The following is a 19,839-nucleotide window of genomic DNA, read 5'->3' as shown; positions in this document are numbered from 1 at the left end:
CTGGCTGTCCTGGAACTCACTCTGTAGACCAGGCTGGCCTCGAACTCAGAAATCCGCCTGCCTCTGCCTCCTGAGTGCTGGGATTAAAGGTGTGCACAGCTTATTTTGAATGTAATTGATTCTGCATAGTTGTTTGTCTAGTATTATAAAATAATGTGGGTTCTCCTAGCCCCTAGGATAGGAAATGCTATGAACATTTAATATGACCTTTACATAATTTTCATAATTTATCTTTGACTGGATACCAGAGTGGCAGGATAATCTGCAGGAACATTAACACACATTCTGTTGTTTGTGTCTCACGTTTCCCATTATTCCATGCAGACAGATGGCAATGGGGACAAGACTGATGCTTGGCACATATATCAGGGTAATGTAATGTGCAGTGTTTATATATGTTTATATATGTTTATATATGTTTAATCTATGTAAAGGAGGGAGAAGAAGGAAGTAATTTTGAAAGTTACTTCATCTCTGTGATTCAGGAGGAGCGGGCTGCCCACTCTGAAGGATGTGGATTCTGAAGGATGCCAGAGTTTGCACCTCACTCTCAGGCTGTGGCAAAGGCTAACCCCCTGGTCAACTCCGCTGGAGAACATGGAAAATGGGCACTAGGATGTCCTGCCTAGTAATCATTCTCTTATTCCGAAGATGATGTGTATGCCAAGTCTTTACAAAATCATAGGAGACAGGAAATGGGCCACCAGGTTCTCCGTTTTTAAACCGTGGGTTGATTTCATCCTTACTGCCTGTCTGCTTCATATTGTGTTTTATATCAAAGACTTTGGGGCTTAAGAAAGAGGCATTACTCTAGCCTGATCATCATATGCAGATACACAGCAGGTACCCCAATCAGAGTGGCCACGATAGTAAACAAATGACGACAAATGCAGGTAAGGATGCTGGAAGAGAACCCACTTATTCACTGCTAGTGGGAGTGCAAACTGGTACAGACACTACAGAAACCAGTGTGGAGGATCTTAACAGAACTAGAAAGAGGCTTACCACGTGACCCAGCGATACCGCACTAGGGGATATACCCAGAGGACTCTATTACACTACAGAGAGAGTTGCTCAGCCAAGTCCTTGCTGTTCTACTCACAGTACCCAGGGAATGGAAATGGCCTAGATGTTCATCTTAGGAATGGATGAGGAAGATGCACTGTATTTACACAATTAGATAGTTTTCAGCTGTTAAGAAACATGCAGTTAGGAAGGACACAAGTAAACTGGTGGAGCTGAAAGCATTAATAACGTTTGAACAGTAGATGGCGCAAGCGCAAAGTAAGATGCAGGAGATGGCCTGTAAAGGGTTAGAAGCTGCAGGATGGTTCTACCAGGAGATTGTACAGTTCCAGAGCTGTGAACGCCCCAGGAAGCAGACATATTTGAGCTGTGAGTAAGGAGGCTGGAGTGGAACGGGACCAATATTTGGTGCCTTCTCTGAGTGAGACTACAGATAACCACCTGGTATGATGGCACATATGCACGGCACTCGTTATACAGGAGTGATTAAGACAAAAACAGCCAGGTAAATTTGCTGTTCATTCAGACAGTAAGAGGTTGTTAAACCTTTTGTTTAAATCCGAAACCTTAAAGTTTACACAACCGTGTGGCCTTCTTAGACTCCAGACACTTTGTAGACACAGAGGCTTCGGCATCTTTTGCGCATTCTTGGTTTGGACTTCTCCTCTGCCACTGAATAGGAGAACACAGTCTCGTGTGGACAGGTTCCAGCATGCTTTGCTCTGATTTAACTCACGAAGCTCTCAGTAACTCTGCCGTTGCTACCTGGCTACCTACAGCAACGGGGGGCTGGGGCTTCTCTGAATACTGTCTTAAAAAAATTTCTCTGTACCTCTGTACTGTACTGAGTCTCCAGCCTCAGCTCTCTCAATGAAAAAAATCTCCTGCTGCTCCTAACATTTACTTTAATACGTGCAACCAATTAAATATCAGTGTCCTGTGCCAACTATGCAGCATACCTGGATGTACAGCTCAGTGTTCCCCAAAGTGAAGTGAGAGGACTTGTCATGCAAAATCTATGACAGAGACTAAACCTCCCTTGCTTAACTGACAACAGGGACATCTGTACACACCCCACCTACACTGCAGGGCAGCGAGGAGGTTCTGTGACAATATGGCTCCTGAAGTCCCCTGCACAGACAGAAATTCTTCCTAGTTACCGGCTCTGAGCTGAGCTACCTCAGAGTCAAACTGTTCACTGGGAGCATCAAATCGTTTGCCAATGTGTCATTACACAAGCTCAGGTTTCTCAGTGGTAGAGTCCATGCAGGAATTAAAATAATTAGTCACATCCGTTATCTCCAGGGAAAGCAGGAGAGCAGACAGAGATGGTTCAAAGACCCTGGTGGAAGAGCCGTGAGAATGGGAGAAGCTGTGGACAGCCTCCATAGCCGGCCGGTACACGTGTCTCATATCCACGGTCCTACGTGGGTTTTCTTTTCCAGTCTGATCTTACGGCACGAAGTACTTCAGGAGCTCTGTCCCTCAGGCTGTCTGTGACTGGACTTTCATATATCCTTGTGGGTCATCTTTCACTATTCATGGGGTCATTCACTCACTGAATGGCTCCTGAACGTGTGGCATTCACTGCCTCATGCTGCAGGCGAGAAAGATCGGAGATCAGTAGCACAGACCCTTTTGTCCCCTGTGGGCTTCTGTCCCCAAGTGGATATCACCAAGACTTCTGACCAAGCCTCATGTTCTGCCTCATAACCTTCTCTGTGCATTCTAACTGACATGGCAGGTGTGTGATTTTAAGGGTGCTCTCTAGACATCCTGGAGACTTCTTGCCCTGTTTCTATTCTGCGCACAACATAAAAGTTAGTCATAGGAACCGAGATACAACAGGAATTCTTGCTCGGCCTCTAACCCTAGTCTTTCTTCCCTAAGAAATCTGCATCTGCATGCAACAGCAAACACACACACACACACACACACACACACACACACACACACACATTCATATATTCAAATGCCACCATAATTACGAGTTAAATCCTACACAGACAAAACCTTGTAAGGTTTAAGCCTCAGAAATTAGACAAGGGAATTTCTTCAGTCTGGATGCTATGTGCAGAATGCAGTATAGTCAATCCCCTTTTCAACCCAGCATGATGAGTTCCCAAGGTAGCTGCATAGGATGATATTCCAGGTACTGAGAGATCATCTGCAAGAAGCACAACAGAAGGACCTAAACTTCCCTCGAAATTAAGAAATAATAACGTCGTATCTAACAGACCCCAAGAAGACCCAACTGAGTCTGAAGACATCCAGCAGGGACACACACAGCCAGTGGCACTATCTAGACCATCACGTTGTAGAAGTGCTTTGCTCTGCCCCAGTTCAGCGAGACACAGGGAAGCCAGTTCGAGGAAATGGGCTGCTTCAAGCCAAGCCAAGCATCTATTTGTAAAAGTTTGCCATTTTTCACAAGTATTTTTTATTACATGTCAAAACTGGTGCTGTCTTTGACAGTGAAACTCAAATCTAGTTACATCGCTTATTGCAAACCCACACAAGTGTCACCATGAATTCTACACAGAAATTAAAGGAGCCTTTCTCCTGCAGGCAAAGTCCAGACTAGACTGGATGCAACTTGTTCTGATTCAGTTCTCCTGGTTCACTGTTTGTGAGGCAGAGAACTGCATCAGGACCCGATCATCTCCCTAAAGCCATACAAGGGATGGCATGGTGCTTAGCATGAAGGTATTTGTAGGTGGGGCTGTGGAGAGTTCTTTAGGGGTAGGTGAACAGTCACAAGGGTGGGTCCTTCATCTGTCAGGATGGTGGGTCAGGAGCGAGTCACCTTCCTCCACAGTGGATGTGCTGAGGGAGAACTGTACAATGGCACAGCAAGAAGACTTCACCTGCAAACTGGGGAGAGGGGTGGGGAGACGGGTACCCCTCAAGGTCATCTGTGCCCCACTACTGACCTTGGACTTCTGCACCCAGACTGGGAAAATAAGTGTGATTTTTTTATGCATACGAGTGTGCGTGCACAGCTATCATTTATGCATACAAGTGTGCGTGCACAGCTAATTGCCACATTGCTTCCTTTTCTCCCATGTCTAAAATTACATATATAGGCTTGTGAATCATAGATTTCTTCCTTGTTATGTAAACCACATTTAAAACATTGATAATCTCATACACAATTACTCCAGGCTACCACACATCCCTGCACACTCACAATACACACATTCTCTCTCTCTCTCTCTCTCTCTCTCTCTCTCTCTCTCTCTCACACACACACACACACACACACACACACACAAAATACATCCTCTCTCACACATGTACTCAAGCACACATGCACATATATAATTAAGAAGAAATTTTTAAAGAAAAAATGTACACACCATGGATGTTCGCTATACCGAGAACAAAAGTAAAACACAACATGATAATAAAAGAAACTAGCTATAAGAGACTATTAAATAATTAAGCTATATGAACTTTCCTGAGGAGAGAAAACATAGAGAATGGAATTTAATTAGTTGATTAGTTGTTGCTCTGGGAAGGAATCGGGGTGGGGACAGGAGAAGCAGGAAAGGGACATAGGAGAACTTACTAGGGTGATAAAATATTCTGATATATAGCCATCCAAATTTATTAAACCCTTCTAATTTTATTTTTAAAATAAATTATCTTTAAAATTCATAAAATATATGACTAAATAAATTTAGAAACGTATTATGGTATGAACTTTCATTTAAAACGTTGGAATCTGAATTACGAACATAAAACACACACTGTCAGAACATAAAACTTTCTAAGTTCCTTATTTCTTTCTGTAGGAATTACTATGGTGACTTTAAAACAGAAACCAGATTCTCTTGGACACTGCCTCACACAGCTATAAATATATGACATTTTCTCAATACATAACTGGCCAATCTATCATTACCCATATTGTGGCCCTACAAACAGTGGAACCAGGTAGAGGTTGGCTGTAATGTCAGTAATAAGTGCCTGCTACCAGCCAAGGATTAATCTACTCTCGTTATTGGTTCTGTGGGGTTTCCTGAGGGTGGGGATGCCAGGCAAGTGCTCTGCCACTGACCCCATGCCCAGTCCTGTGTTGCTTTGAAATGATTGAACACAACATCCTGTGAGGTTTGTTTCCATTATATGTGAGGGAACTGGATGCTTTGAGAAGCAGTGGGTAGCCCTCAACATTAATGTGGACAGTAGATAGTGGGCAGGGACTTCAGTTTCTTGCTGTCATCAAAGCCTAAACTCCTATACCATGTTCATATACATAAACATAAACAGGCCAAAGCCTCAAAAACATCCTTAGGCATTTTTATCACAGCCCCGATGGACATTAGCAGAAGCAAGCCGACTCTGCAAAGATGAACCCAAAGGAACGTGAAGGTTTTGGTCCCTCCATGGGTTCACAGGGGCACTGAACACACAGCAAGGGAGCACAGCACAAAGAAGCCACACGTGTGTGTAGTGATGACCTGTGCCACGTAACACATCCAGTGAGCAACCGTTCATGTTTTTACTGCAGAGGACAGATCCGCTTAAAGCCCGTTAATTTTCCAGACCTTGCTATGTTCGTTCATAAGAGGGCTTCACGGAACCCTGCATGACATAACTAGTGTTCATATGGCGGTTTGTTTCCCCAGAATGTGGGCTCATCCAAGTAATGCTACACACCACAAAAAAGAGACACTGACATCAGCTTGCACGAAGGAACATTAGGCTTTGTCATTCTCTCACCTCCTGATCCCATCAAAGAGGAAGTTCCACACTGCAGCGCATTCCCATCTCCATATTGTCAATTAAACAGAACTGCACAGGGGTTAAGTCTTTGGGGCAGCTATAGCCAGGGCCTGATTTAGTGACAGGGTCCTCTAGTTAGTACACTGACTTCACACCCATGGGAGTGGGACCGGGTTGCGATGAAAGACAAAAAAGATACAAAAGCTTCCCACTCAAAAAGTTTGCATAAAATCCATAGTGTTTAAAGAAAAATAGCAATGTTCTCAGTAGGGGTGTTACACAGGTATGCTTAAAATCAGGGGTTGAGCTGGCTCATCAGTTAAGAGCACTTGATGCTCTTCCAGAGTTTGGTTCCCAGAACCCACATTGGGCAGCAAGCAACAGGTGCTTGCAACAACAGCTCCAGGTTCTTCTAGCCTCCACAGGTATGCCCCCTCCCCCAACGACACACATATCTCAAAGTAAAAATAAAATAAAATAAAATAAAATAAAACAAAATGAATACTAAAATCATGATGGTATGTGAATAGTGAAATGTAGAAACACTCAGAGTCAATGCTTATAATATCTTGTCACATCATCGCACCTATAAATGGTGTGACATAAAATGACATAAGAGAGAGAGGCACGCCACAAGTCCCCACAGCTAAGCAGCCATCTATGTAGGACTCAGAGGGCTGGTCTGACTTGATTCCAGGATCTGGTGCCCTTCAGCGCTGACACTAGGCAGTCAGTTTCCTATGTACAGGGCTTGCTGTGACCAACCACGGGGTGTTCTTAGCCTCCTGAGCCCTTTAGAATTGTGACTGCACCACTTTTCCTTATCCATATGCCCTCTAGGTACCCTTGCTCACTGTACCTCCCTCGTCAGACCCCACCCTCGTCAGACCCCACTCGACACAAAGGCTTCCTAACGGATTTTGCTACCAAACTGGAGCATTTGAGTCTTCCCTGGGAACAAAGCAGAAATGTGCTTTTTGGGTCCCTTCTGTGCCATCCTCCCAATCCAGGCCCATCAGAGCATGGGTAATTATATATTTCCACAGCAGCTCTGCAGGTCATAAAATAACTCATATGTCACATTTAACCTAGGCAGAAACAGTGTACACAGTTCCTGGAGATGTCAATTTCTCTCAACGCCTTTAAAACAAACTAAGGCATACCATTGTGTTGCTCATGATCGAAGATATTCCCTACACTCTTGCAGCCGATGTTCAAGCTACCAATTGCCAGGTTATGGCTTTAAGACTATACAACTGAAAAAAAAAATGGTTTTAGGACTATACACTGGAAAAAAAAAGTCACCTGAAAGAGTTATTTAAAATGCAGAGTCCTGGGCACTCCTCAATGTTTGTACTAGGAGAGTGGATCTAAATATATACTTGCAAATTATTCTTATGAAAGAATGATATCTGGGAACTGCTTCTCCATCTGCACAGCCCTCGACTTTTAAGATCATATTTTATAACTCAGGGCGGTGAAGCTAAGAGCTCTCTATTGCCTTCCAGGGGCTTCGGCTTTAAAATTGCCTCTCTGCTCTGTCTTCTAACATTTGGATTTTAAAAGATCTCTGCCGAGGTATAGTCTCTCTCTCTCTCTCCTTGTCCCCTTCTCTCTTAACCAAAACAATTAAAACCAATAAGAATGGAGAGAGGAGAGGGGAAGGAAGGATGAAGGAATCGTGGACAGAGTATGTGGGTAAATGGCTGGCATACCCAGGACAGCAGCTGCTTTGCTGGACCCTTGGACAGATGTGGAACGCCCCCAGCGGCAGGCAACCTCTGCCCTGGCTTGAGCAGTGTTGCAAATGTGCAGTTATTTCACTGCTGAGCAGTGACTGGTAGGACGGTGACCCCCACACTGTCTAACTAACCCTTGAGCCCACCTCCCGACCCTTCCAGAATGCACCCTCACAGCTGACACCATCTGGAGAGCTCTGGAAACAACAGACCTCTAATTTGGTTCTGCGCCTCCTTTATTTCTGTTGCTTTTAAGTGGGAGGGGAGTTTAATACAGAATGTGACATATTGGTTTGTTATCATTCCTGAGGAGCGAGAGAAAAACAAGAATGCTGAGAAACTATGACAGCTATTTGTTTGTTTGCTGTTTTTAAGTGCCGGGGGCCACTCATCAAATACCAGTTCTTTCAGGTCAGTGAGAAGACCCTTTATCTCAAAATTTACTTTTGTCCAAGAGGCCCTAGGAATACGTCACAACCATAGAAACACAACACCACGTGCGAATGTCAGTCTCAAACCTGAACTTTAAAAATGGAAAAACAGTTTGGCTGAGGCTTGGGGTAAGAGAGCTTGCATACGTAGCATGCGCAATGCCTTGGGTTTAGTGATAGCATACAAAGGTCAATGAACAGAATCACAAAGATAGCTAGCTTTAGGTGCAAAGCAAACTAGTGGAGACGTGGTTCTTATAAAAGTCGTCGCATCTTCTTTTCGCCCCTCTCAACCCAAACAGTTCATGTTTTAAATGTCTTTTAAAAGAAACAGATTTTTTTTCAATTTTTTATTAGATATTTTCTTCATTTACATTTCAAATGCTATCCTGAAAGATCCCTATACCCCCCACCCTGCTCCCCTACCCACCCACTCTCACTTCTTGGCCCTGGCATTCCCCTGTACTGGGGCATATAAAGTTTGTAAGACCAAGGGGCCTCTCTTCCCAATGTTGGCTGACTAGGCCATCTTCTGCTACATATGCAGCTAGAGACACAAGCTCTGGGGGTACTGATTAGTTCATATTGTTGCTCCATTTTTATCTCCTTGTACAAAGCTCAAGTCTAAGTGGATCAAAGACCTCCACATAAAACCAGAGACACTGAAATTTACAGAGGAGAAAGTGGGGAAAAGCCTCGAAGATATGGGCACAGGGGAAAAATTCCTGAACAGAACAGCAATGGCTTGTACTGTAAGATCAAGAATCGACAAATGGGACCTCATAAAATTGCAAAGCTTCTGTAAGGCAAAAGATACTGTCAATAAAACAAAAAGGCCACCAACAGATTGGGAAAGGATTTTTACCAATCCTAAATCTGATAGGGGACTAATATCCAATATATACAAAGAGCTCAAGAAGCTGGGCTCCAGAAATTCAAATAACCCCATTAAAAAATGGGATACAGAGTTAAACAAAGAATTCTCAACTGAGGAATACCGAAGTGCTGAGAAGCGCTTGAAAAAATGTTCAACATCCTTAATCATCAGGGAAATGCAAATCAGAACAACCCTGAGATTCCACCTCACACCAGTCAGAATGGCTAAGATAAAAAATTCAGGTAACAACAGATGCTGTCAAGGATGTGGAGAAAGAAGAACACTCCATTGCTGGTGGGATTGCAAGAAACAGAAATTTTAAAAATCACGTCTCTTTTGCCTGTCCTTGATAAAGCGCTTCTCACTAGAGTGTGAAATATCATCTTGCAGATCCCAAACAGATTCATAGCTTCATAAGCCCCAGTACTGTCATGAGGACAGAAACCACCAGCATAAGATCAGTGAATATCCCGCACAGAAAACAGCATGGGCTAAAGAATCCGCCTTGCTGAGATAAGGAGTTACTGTGTAGTTGTTGAGATTATGTTTTGAACAATTGCATAGTGACAAACCAAAGGGTTCATAGTGCTGTGTTACAAAGTTTCAAAGCCTGTGATTCCAGTACTGTGCGATCTAAATCCTGATAATCTGTATTTGTAAGTCTAAGTGTCTGCTGAAGTTATATGCTAGCTGTACCAAGAGATCACTGGATTATTGAATTTTGAAATATTAATCTCTCCTTTATTCTTTGATATTCTAAATCTTTCGCAAAATGTTATTAGGTAAATATAACTGCACTTAAACTGAAATTTGATAACATTTCATGCTGTCGAAATGTTAATGTTTTAACTATCATTAGAAAAGCTACCCCTTTTTAAAAAAAAGATTTATTTATTTATTTTATGTATATGTGTACATTGTAGCTATCTTCAGACATGCCAGAAGAGGGCATCAAATCCCATCATAGATGATAGTGAGCCACCATGTGGTTTCTGGGAATTGAACTTAGGACCTCTGGAAGAGCAGTCAGTGTTCTTAACAGAGGAGCCATCTCTCCAGCCCCAGAAAAGCTCCCTTAAAAATCAAATGTCAGGGTTTAACAGTAGAGTTTTAGTATAATGAGAGAGTTTACTGGTGAAGAGTAACTTTCAGACCTTCTTTCCAGTTTTTAGCAAATACAGCTTTGCTGACTGTACTGGATAGCTTTGTATCAACTTGACACAGCTGTAGTTATCACAGAGAAAGGGGCTTCAGTTGGGGAAATGCCTCCATGAGCTCCAGCTCTGGGGCATTTTCTCAATTAGTGATCAAGGGGGAGAGGCCCCTTGTGGGTGGGACCATCTCTGGGCTGGTAGTCTTGGGTTCTATAAGAAAGCAGGCAAAGCAAGCCAGGGGAAGCAAGCCAGTAAAGAACATCCCTCCAATGGCTTCTGCATCAGCTCCTGCTTTCTGACCTGCTTGAGTTCCAGTCCTGCATCCTTTGGTGATCAACAGCAGTATGGAAATGTAAGCCGAATAAACCCTTTCCTCCCCAACTTGCTTCTTGGTCATGATGTTGTGCAGGAATAGAAACCCTGACTAAGACACTGACCAAGATGAAAACTAAATCCTTTTAACTCTGTTAAGAGCAACAATAATTAGAATAACCAGGGGAAGACATTTCTTTATTTAGTTTTTTAAATATTAATTTAATACCCTGATATGATGGCGAATCTCGGTCATCAGCTTGACTGAATCTGGAAACAGCTAAACTCTGAGCTGCTGTGCTGTCCAGTGAGGGACTTCGTCAACCGGATTGGTTGAAGCAGGAAGAACCACACCCAAACCCGAGCAGCTTCTGGTGGAAGCCCAATTAAAAGGAGATAGAAGGGAACTTTGCCTGCTCAGCTTCAGTATTGCAGGTAAGCCCATCTACTCTGTTGCTGTGGCAGTCCTTCCCTGATCTGAGCAGCAACCTGTGTCAATCTGTGACAGGTTGGTGCCTTGTAAGCCTGAGATAAGAAGCATGTGGTGATGGAGAGGCAGGGTGGTGCACAGTTGTACAAAGTTTATTCTTAATCCAGGGGGTTCTACCCTGTCTTTGGCCATTCAGTTCCCAGATAAAAGACAACACACCTTTTATATTAATAATAACCCTTACTCAGCACTGGAGTTGGACAGACATCTACCCTCTATGCTACTGTGCCTACTTCCTATCTGTAACCCTGAGGTATAACTTGCTATATTCTAAGTGGGCTGCTGTTAACTCCAATTGGCCATCCCTTATGGCTGTGCTTTGAAAATATTTACCTCATGGCATCTTCTGCTCTCTTGACAGTCTCTCTCTCCCATCTGCCTCATGGGTCTCCTCAGACCCCAAGCCCAGGAACCCCCATGTCCTGCTTTTGCAGAACTCCGGGGTGGAGGTTCCAGCACCCATGTTGAACAGCTCATAACTCCCTGTAACTTGACTCCATGTTCTTTTGGACTTCACTTGTACCTGAACTCACATGCTTATAGTCTCTTACACAGACACACATATATATACATAATTAGAAATAAATCTTAAAAAAATAATTCATTTTAAAATCTTAGTTCAATCAGTTTCAGGAGGACTATAACGAAGTGCACTCTTGTCGATATTAGAGTTTATACCCCAATGCATGCTCTCAGTGCTGAGAATGATCATCACTTACAGCTCTGCTGGCAGGATGATGTGGCGAGCATGTCTATACTCTCAGTGTGAACACACTCTCAATGATGCTTCCGTCCCCACAGGATGTGGTGTCTCTTCTCCTGTCTGTCCTGCGGAGCTGTGTCCAGTCGCACTAGTGTGAGGTTTTGGAGTGATTATAGAGGACACTTGTGATGGTTTGTATGTGCTTGGCCCATGGAGAGGCACTATTACAAGGTGTGGCCCTGTTGTAGTGGGTGTGTCACTGTGGGTGTGTCTTTAAGACCCTCATCCTAGCGGCCTGGAAGTGAGTCTTCCACTAGCAGCCTTCAGATGAAGATGTAGAACTCTCAGCTCCTCCTGCACCGTGTTTGCCAGGATGCTGCCATGTTCCTACCTTGATGATAATGGACTGAACCTCTGAATTTGTAAGCCAGCCCCAATTAAATGTTGTCCTCATAAGAGTTGCCTTGGTCATGGTGTCTGTTCACAGCAGTAAAACCCAAACTAAGACAGTACTACTGAGAAAATTCTGTCTTCAAATATGTTAGGATAAAGGGGTCATACTTCTACTTTCAGAATGTAAACATTTCTGTCATATAATGATAGTGAGATAAGAGATTATTTTTCTATTAAGTTTTAAAGTGAAAGAAGATCATTCACAAAGTATCAACAATGAAGGGTTCTCAGGGATCCTCAACAAAATATCAACAATGAAGGACTCTCAGGGATCCTCAACAAAATATCAACAATGAAGGACTCTCAGGGATACTTAATAGTTTCATGTCTGGAACTTTTACTATTTTTCAAATTTCACAATATTGTAGTCCTTGTGATTTTATGAATAAGTTCCAGACTAAAACAGAGATATGTGTGTTCTTAAATATAATACTATTGTTAAGGTAATTTAACTATATTGCCAATGTCTGTATCTCCATTTGACTATTAAACAAAAACTTTCTAAAAGATATACAAGGTATTTATTTTCCCTAAATAAAAGGTTAATATGATTTGAATTCTACTATGGAGGCCAAGACTGAGTAATCGCTTTAAGATGAAGCAAAGCAAATGGCTGGGACAAACATGGAAATTGCTACACATTTTCCTCTGTTACTCAGTGAAATTAAGTCAAAATCATGTTGCCAAATCTAATAATCTGCTCTCTGCATATCTACCACGGCAGTCCTCAGACACTCAGCCCATGGCAGGCATCCCTTCGCCCAGGCTGAGTGTCTCACGAAGGATGGTCAGTCAAGCTGTGGCCTGTCCAACATACCTGTCGAAGGAAGGCTTCTCTCCACAGTCGAACGCGTCCTGGAGCTCCTTGACGAGGTTCGCCTGGCCCGGCAGCCGGAAGAGGCCTTCTTCCTTCAGCCCCCGCTGTCGGATGAAGTCCACACACTGCTCCACCAGCATGGGCGCCAGCCGGTTCCCGTACCTCTTCTCATATCGGACTGTGTCTTCCAGTTTCTGTCCAAAAATACCTGGAGGAAGAAGAGATCACAGAAAAAAAAAGTTTTTTTTCCTACTCATTCATTGCCGTTTTCTTTTCAAACTCATTGTAAAGGGCCCGGGTTGGAATGGTGGTGCGTGTCGTATGTTTGGTCTTTCCCGCTGATGAACAACCAAACTCACCACACACACTCATCCAATGGATCCCCGGGGTTTTGCTACCCCTTCCTGGGATAGTCTAGGCTTGGATAAAAAGGAAGCTGAAAATTCCTGAGTTTCATAAAGGGGGAAGAAAAGCAAATGTTACATGTGGAAATTGTGCAAGGCCCAAGAAGCCTTATTCAGCAGCCATTAACTCAAAGATCTGATGATAACGACAGCTGGCTTTGCTCCCATCTGTTATATCATTTATTTGCGGATTCATAGTGCAGAATCATCACATTCCAAGTGATAAAACATCTTGCTGTTGAGGAGTGTATTCTTAGCCCCGGTAGAAATGGCGCCAACGCACAAAGCAGTTCTATTCGTGGTATCAAACCTAGCTAGCACAAATGGAGTTCACCTACTCGTATTAGAAAAGCAGGAAGTGGCATTTTCGGGGGCAGTGGAGATGGCAGCAGGTGACAGGGGGATGATGGAGCCTCCTTTGTAGAATTTAGAACAAGCAGTTCATGGATAATGGTGTGGCAAATAGTATTTAATAATTCAGCAACCATTCACATGCCTGTTTTCTCTTGACATTTCTACTTTAGAGGCCAGGAAATAAAATGCTTCTCCCACTTCCATACAGCAGGATGGTCATGTCCTATACTGCAACCTGGGGTGAGTTGGGACGCTTTTCTGAATGCTTTTCTTCTTGAAAAGAATTCTAGCTGGACATCTCAGTTAACTCCTTCCTTTTTTTTTTTTTTTTTTTTCCTTGTCTAAGAAGCTGGAAGTGGAGAAGGATCAGGCACAGAAATCAAAAGAAGGTAACCGACACTGGGTAGCAGCGAAAGCTGGCATTGACCACAAGAAGCAATGAGTTTATAACTACCACGGGATCAAGAATTACAAGTAATATCTACAGGAAGTGGAGGGATAGCATCTGGCTTGCTCCTTAGACATTAAAGTCATCAGTAGACTTTAAAAAAATAATATTGAACTGATAAACATGTAAAAAGCATGCATACTTAAGGGCCATTGTATATTTTAATATGTGCGTACACTATTCAATGTTTAAATAAAGTGTGTACATTCTCTTAAACACTTGTCATGCTTTTCTGATGAAAATATTAAATTCTTTCCTCTGATTTTTTGTGGGTTTTTGTGGGTTTTTTTTTGTTTTGTTTTGTTTTACTGTTGCTTTTCTTTTCTTTCCTTGGAACTCACCCTGTAGACCAAGCTGTCCTTCATCTCGGAGATCGCCTGCCTCTCCCTCCCAAGTGCTGGGATTAAAGGCATGTGTCACCAGGCTTGTACCCAGCTCATTCTGTTTTTGTCCTAGGTGACGGCCACCTACACTGGCTGCCCTAGCAGACTCTTGCCCATCCTGGCCATAGCTCAGTGTGGTTCATCAGCCTTCCCATCACTTCCTCCTGTCCAGCCTTCTCAGCCTCTGGTACCCACCGCTGTACTCTTGAGGCCTAAGAGAGCAACATTTCTGCATTTCACACATGAGTGATAGCGTGTGATATTGGATTGTCTGTGTGGTTTTGTTTCACTTAACAGAATTATTTCCAATTTCATCCATCTTTTTGCAAAGGGCAGGATTTCATGCTTTATGGCTGAACAGCATTCTGGGATTCCTTTCTATATGTAACACACTTTTCTTATTAACTAGTTAAAGAAACCTTGGAGGTTTCACTATGGTATAAACATGGGCAGGCTAACATGCTAATTTCTTTGGGATATGTGTGTGTGTGAGTGTGTGTGTGTGTGTGTGTGTGTGTATGTGCGTGTATGTATATGTATATGAACATATATGATTGATACAGCATATGGTGGTTTTATTTTTCTTGAGAAAATCCGGGATTATCATAATGTCTGCATTAAATAATAGCCACACCGATCTGTGCAAGAGTTGCACTTTCCCTCCCTTTTGGCCAGCACCCACTTGTCCTCTCCGGGACTGTTGGTACAACCATTACTGGCTAGAAGCAATAGCTCATGTGGCTTTGCTTTGCATTCTCCTGAGGACTAATGATATTGAGCCTTTTTACAGATATCTATAGGTAATTCAACCCTCTTTTTAAATATCTTAAATATTTAAATATCTTAAACAGAAAAAAAAAATTTCTCTTCTAATGTCCTGGAGTGTTTCCCTGTGTTTTCTTCTGGTGGTTTTACAAATTACAGTACTGGATTTAAGTCTTTAGTTCAACCTGTGATCGTTTTTTGTAGCTGGGTAGAGGCAAGGATTGGCTTCATTGCCCTCCGTACTTGAATACCCAATTTCGCCAGTTACTGCCTTTCTCATATGGGCTTGACCTGAAGCTGGGCAGCATAAACCTTCTACTCTGTCTGAGCCAAGGCTGCTGAGAGTCGAGGCCTTACTGTTGTTCGGTGGCTCAGTATAAATGTTAGAATCGGCTTCTGCTTAGCTCTGGGAAGAAACTGAATGGGTTTCATTGAATTTGTGCCTTACTTTAGAAGCATGGACCTTTCTGTGGTAAGTCTCCTGCTCCATGCACAGGTATGATCCTTCTGTTTGTTCCTCATTATTTCATACTTTTCATTGTGGTTATCCATCACCTCTCTGGCTAAATTTATTGCTAACTACTTTACCTGTTCACGTAATTATTCTGTTACTACTGTCAATGGAGCACCACTTCTGTCTTGAAGTGATAACATAGCAGTCTTTGGAAGAGTTGGCTCAGCCAGGCGTGGTGGCGCACGCCTTTAATCCCAGCACTCGGGAGGCAGACACAGGCATTTCTGAGTTCGAGGCCAGTCTGGTCTGCAAAGTGAGTTTCAGGACAGCCAGGACTACACAGAGAAACACTGTCTCACCCCCCTGCCCCCGAAAAAACAAGAGTTGGCTGTGATCACTGGGCACAATTACAGGGCCTGGGCTGAATAAATAACAGAGGGCTGGGGATGAAGTGTTAAACCTCACATACCAACAGGACCTTCGTCCAGGAAGGCTTTAAATATGAGAAAAACAAATCTCCCTTTGTTAAAGGATAATTAAACCATTAGCCTGGCATTTTTATAAGTTGCAACACAACAGGCATTTAGCCCATTGGTGTGATTGTCTGGGAGATAGTCTGATGCATTAAAAACAAGGTTTGCAGATTGTTCATGGATGTAAAACATGGCCTCTTTGTAGTGTCTTTGAAAATAAAGGTTAAGTTTGATGCTTTGATGCTATCCTGTCAAAACCAAAAAGAGAGTTTTCAGAGGCTGCTAGGTCATTTCAATACAAAGTGTCAATATTGAGGAATAAACTTAGTGCCTGTGAGGTTTTACTCTGATCATTAGATGCAGAGCAGTAAATATATGACAGAGGTTTTCTTTCCAAATCCAGGAGAAACCCCAAGAAAGCCACTTTCTTTCAATTCTTCTGTTCACCACAGGGTGAACCCCACTCTCAGGAGATAGTTGTGTTCAGCAGTGGAGTAAATTCATGTTTCCAATTTCTCAGAACTTCTTTCTGACAATGGTTCGGGAGATGTTAAAGGGAGAGCTGGTCTGTCTTGACTGTGTGTCACCTTGAGTCGTTTGAGCATGAAGGCTGGTCTTTACATTAAAATAAGAATTTCCTTAGAAAGCACAGCAAGAAACTCATGCCTGTTACACTATTACATACCTTATATTATGCCGATTACATTAGTACATACCATATACTAAGTCCCTAATAAGCATTTTTTCCCCTTCTGTAAGATACACCAAGCAGCTACTGTATCTATTCGTTCGTGGGGAAATGGTGTCAGAGAGATTCAATGACTTGATTGGGGCAGAGCTCCCGTGACAGAAGGTGAGTGTGCCTCTGTCCAGGGCATTCTCTGTAAACCTGCACTCACACCCGGGTGTCAGTCACCTCCCTTATCACGCTTGTCATGAGTCCTCATTTTCTGATAAAGTATTGGAAAGCCCCCCCCCCCCATGAGCTCAGAAGCCTGCTCTAAAGAGTGATAATATGCAAGTCCTGGAGGTCCGGAATTTTACCAGGCATTTGTCTACATTCTCATTTAATCTCACAGGACCTGAGGGGAAGGGCAGGCACCACCTTCACTGCCGTTTTCTGGATGATTTACCAAGGAACTTGTCAAAAGGCAACAAAGCCAGTGAACAGTGAAGCCGATTCGTTCACGGCTGAGGAATCTCAGAGTCACGTGGGCTCAGTTGCTTATACAATCCTTCTTAGTGTGGAGAGTTGCCGCAAACAGTGTGGGAAGAAACCCTCCATTTCCTACATATCATATCTCAGCCCTTCTCCTCACGCCAAGGAGAGAGGGGCTCAGAACACCAAAAAATACCTAAGTTGAAAGAAAAAGAAGAACAGAAGGAAACAAATGGAGAAAGACCTCTGGTATTTCAGAGAGGACTTGCCCAGAGATTTCATTTCTGTCACAAGAAAATGATACACTTGGCAATAAACCATATAAGAGAGGAAACATGTAGACGCTGCCCATATGATGTGTAATCCCCGTGAGGAACTGCTGGTTTGCTGCCGGTGGAACTGGTCTTGCAAAGGAGAGAAAAGACTGCCAATAGGTACAGACTATATCAGCAGCTCTGGAATAGAATGGATCTATTATCTCTGGCTTCCTATGGTAGCTTTGAGCTACCTCTTGTGTAAGATTAAACTGAGAGAGAGAGAGAGAGAGAGAGAGAGAGAGAGAGAGAGAGAGAGAGAGAGAGAGAGAGATCACTGATGGGAAAGGGTACATAATAATAATTAATAATAATAGAAAGAGTGGCTGATTTAAATTTTGTTTGGGGAGCATCCAGTTTTAAATATCAAAATTAACAAAAAGGTACAAACTCACGTGTGCCCTTGCATCCTTTATTAGGAGATTGTTAACAAGAATTCTTTCTGTGTGTGAATCATGCGAAGAGCCCCAGGAAACGGAAACTTTAGAGTCTCAGTGAGGATTAACTCCTCAATAATACTGCCCCTGGCCCATCAGACTGACACTGGCGTATCGTCCTTACTCCCTGGGGTCCTTTCTCAGGAGCCCACTCTTCCCTGGACTGAAAAACCAGATCATACAGATGAACTTAACTCTATGTCAGGAAGGTGTGTGCACACTGCACATTGAGCTGGCCCCCTTTCCTCCACATGGGGTTTATGGCTGAAGAGTGAGAACCAGCCATTCACAAAGAGAACATGATCAGATAAATATAGTCAGACTCTACCCATGTGAGGCATGAGTTAAATTCAACTGCACTCTGGGTCCTGTAGCTGCCCACTTTCCCTCTGATTCCTTCTGTGGTATAACTAGTTTCACTGTCAGTGCATGAAACTTTTGTTGTCCTATCCTTAGACACTTTCTAAGTCACTAGGTCTTCGTCATCTTCGTTCAGTCTTCTTGTTGATGCATGACTCGTTCTGTCTGGAAGAGTGCAGCCCCACTCTTCCTCCTAGTCTTTTCCTGTCTCAGGATTCTGACCTCTCAGATGTCCCTATGTCTCCTACGACCTTTCCCATAATGCAGTAGTTGTCAGAATTCTGCTCTCGGCTGTGTTCACTTCACTGCCTACATCTCCTCTGTTGGTCCTGGTGTGGTTCCAGGTGCCAGCTCTTCCTACATTTCTATGCCAGGTTGGGCTATTCAACATGCTCTGCCACATTATAAGTGTTTATTTGACCAGTCAACACCAATATCTCTAAACGCTTTCACTCCCCTCCCCTTCTTCTGAGATGAGATCTTCCTATGAAGCCCAGGCTGGCCTCAAACATGCCCTCTTACCTCACTCTTTCCATCTCTCTACACCCAACCCACTTCTGCCTAAACAGGTTGCAAGTATGAACCCCTGTAAACTATAACTGGTGCAAATCTGACAGATTTAACAGAAGCTAAACCAATTTCTCTTTCAACGTTCTTTGACTCCCCATAATCTTATTTTTCCTTTGATTTAAGTTTTATTGAATTGTGATGAGAAAAGATACATAATTTCAATTTATCTGAATTAGACCCTGGGCAAAAACTCTGCAGCCAGCTCCACAACACCCAGAGGTAGCTCCACTCCCAGGTGCTCCAACACGCCCAGGATCAGAAGACCAGAGGTGAGGAGGACACAACATCTATCCCAACACCGGGAGTAACTGGGACAGGTGGGACCCAGGCACGCAGGAACTCCACCAGACCAGTGACACTGGTTCCTTACAGTCTGTCTAGGTTGGTGCCCTGAGCAGACCTTGGGCACAAACTCCACAGCCAGACCCACCTAGAGGCAGCTCCACTCCCCGGAGCTCTAACATGCCCAGGATCCCAGGATCCCAGGAGCTTGGTCACACCAGAATCTCAAGGTCCCAAAGGCAATTTGACTCCCAGGAGCTCAGACACACCCAGGATCACAGGATCACAGAATCCCAGAATCCCAGGATCACAGAGACAGCTGGACTCTGAGGAGTTCTGACACAACAAGGATCACAGGAAGGACAGGCTCCAGTCAGACATAGCCAGGGCTGGAAGCACTAGAGATAACCAGATTGCAGGAGGCAAGCATAAGAACATAAGCAACAGAAACCAAGGTTACTTGGCATCATCAGAGCCCAATTCTCCCACTATACCAAGTCCTAGATACCCCCAACACACTGGAAAAGCAAGATTCATATCGAAAATCACTTCTCATGATGATGATAGAGGACATTAAGAAGGACATAAATAACTCCCTTAAAGAAATACAGGCGAACACAGGTAAACAGTTAGAAGCCCTTAAAGAGGAAACACAAAAATCCCTTAAAGAGTTACAGGAAAACACAATCAAACAGGTAAAGGA

At 43.3% G+C, this 19,839-nt stretch overlaps 1 protein-coding gene across 4 annotated transcripts in view; it reads right to left on the bottom strand.

The window, feature by feature from the left end:
* Arhgap24 (Rho GTPase activating protein 24) overlaps nt 1–19,839 on the bottom strand; it is a 397,141-nt gene that overhangs the window by 20,866 nt on the left and 356,436 nt on the right. For all 4 annotated transcript variants that reach the window (XM_021210457.1, XM_021210462.1, XM_021210461.2 and 1 more), the window contains one exon: nt 12,734–12,941. In XM_021210457.1, coding sequence (XP_021066116.1) covers nt 12,734–12,941 — 208 coding nt within the window. The remainder of the gene's footprint in view (nt 1–12,733; nt 12,942–19,839) is intronic.

Source organism: Mus pahari, chromosome 13, assembly GCF_900095145.1.
Source record: "Mus pahari chromosome 13, PAHARI_EIJ_v1.1, whole genome shotgun sequence".
NCBI lineage: Eukaryota > Metazoa > Chordata > Mammalia > Rodentia > Muridae > Mus > Mus pahari.
Note: the sequence above shows the minus strand (reverse complement) of the source record. Positions and strands in the feature narration are given on the sequence as shown.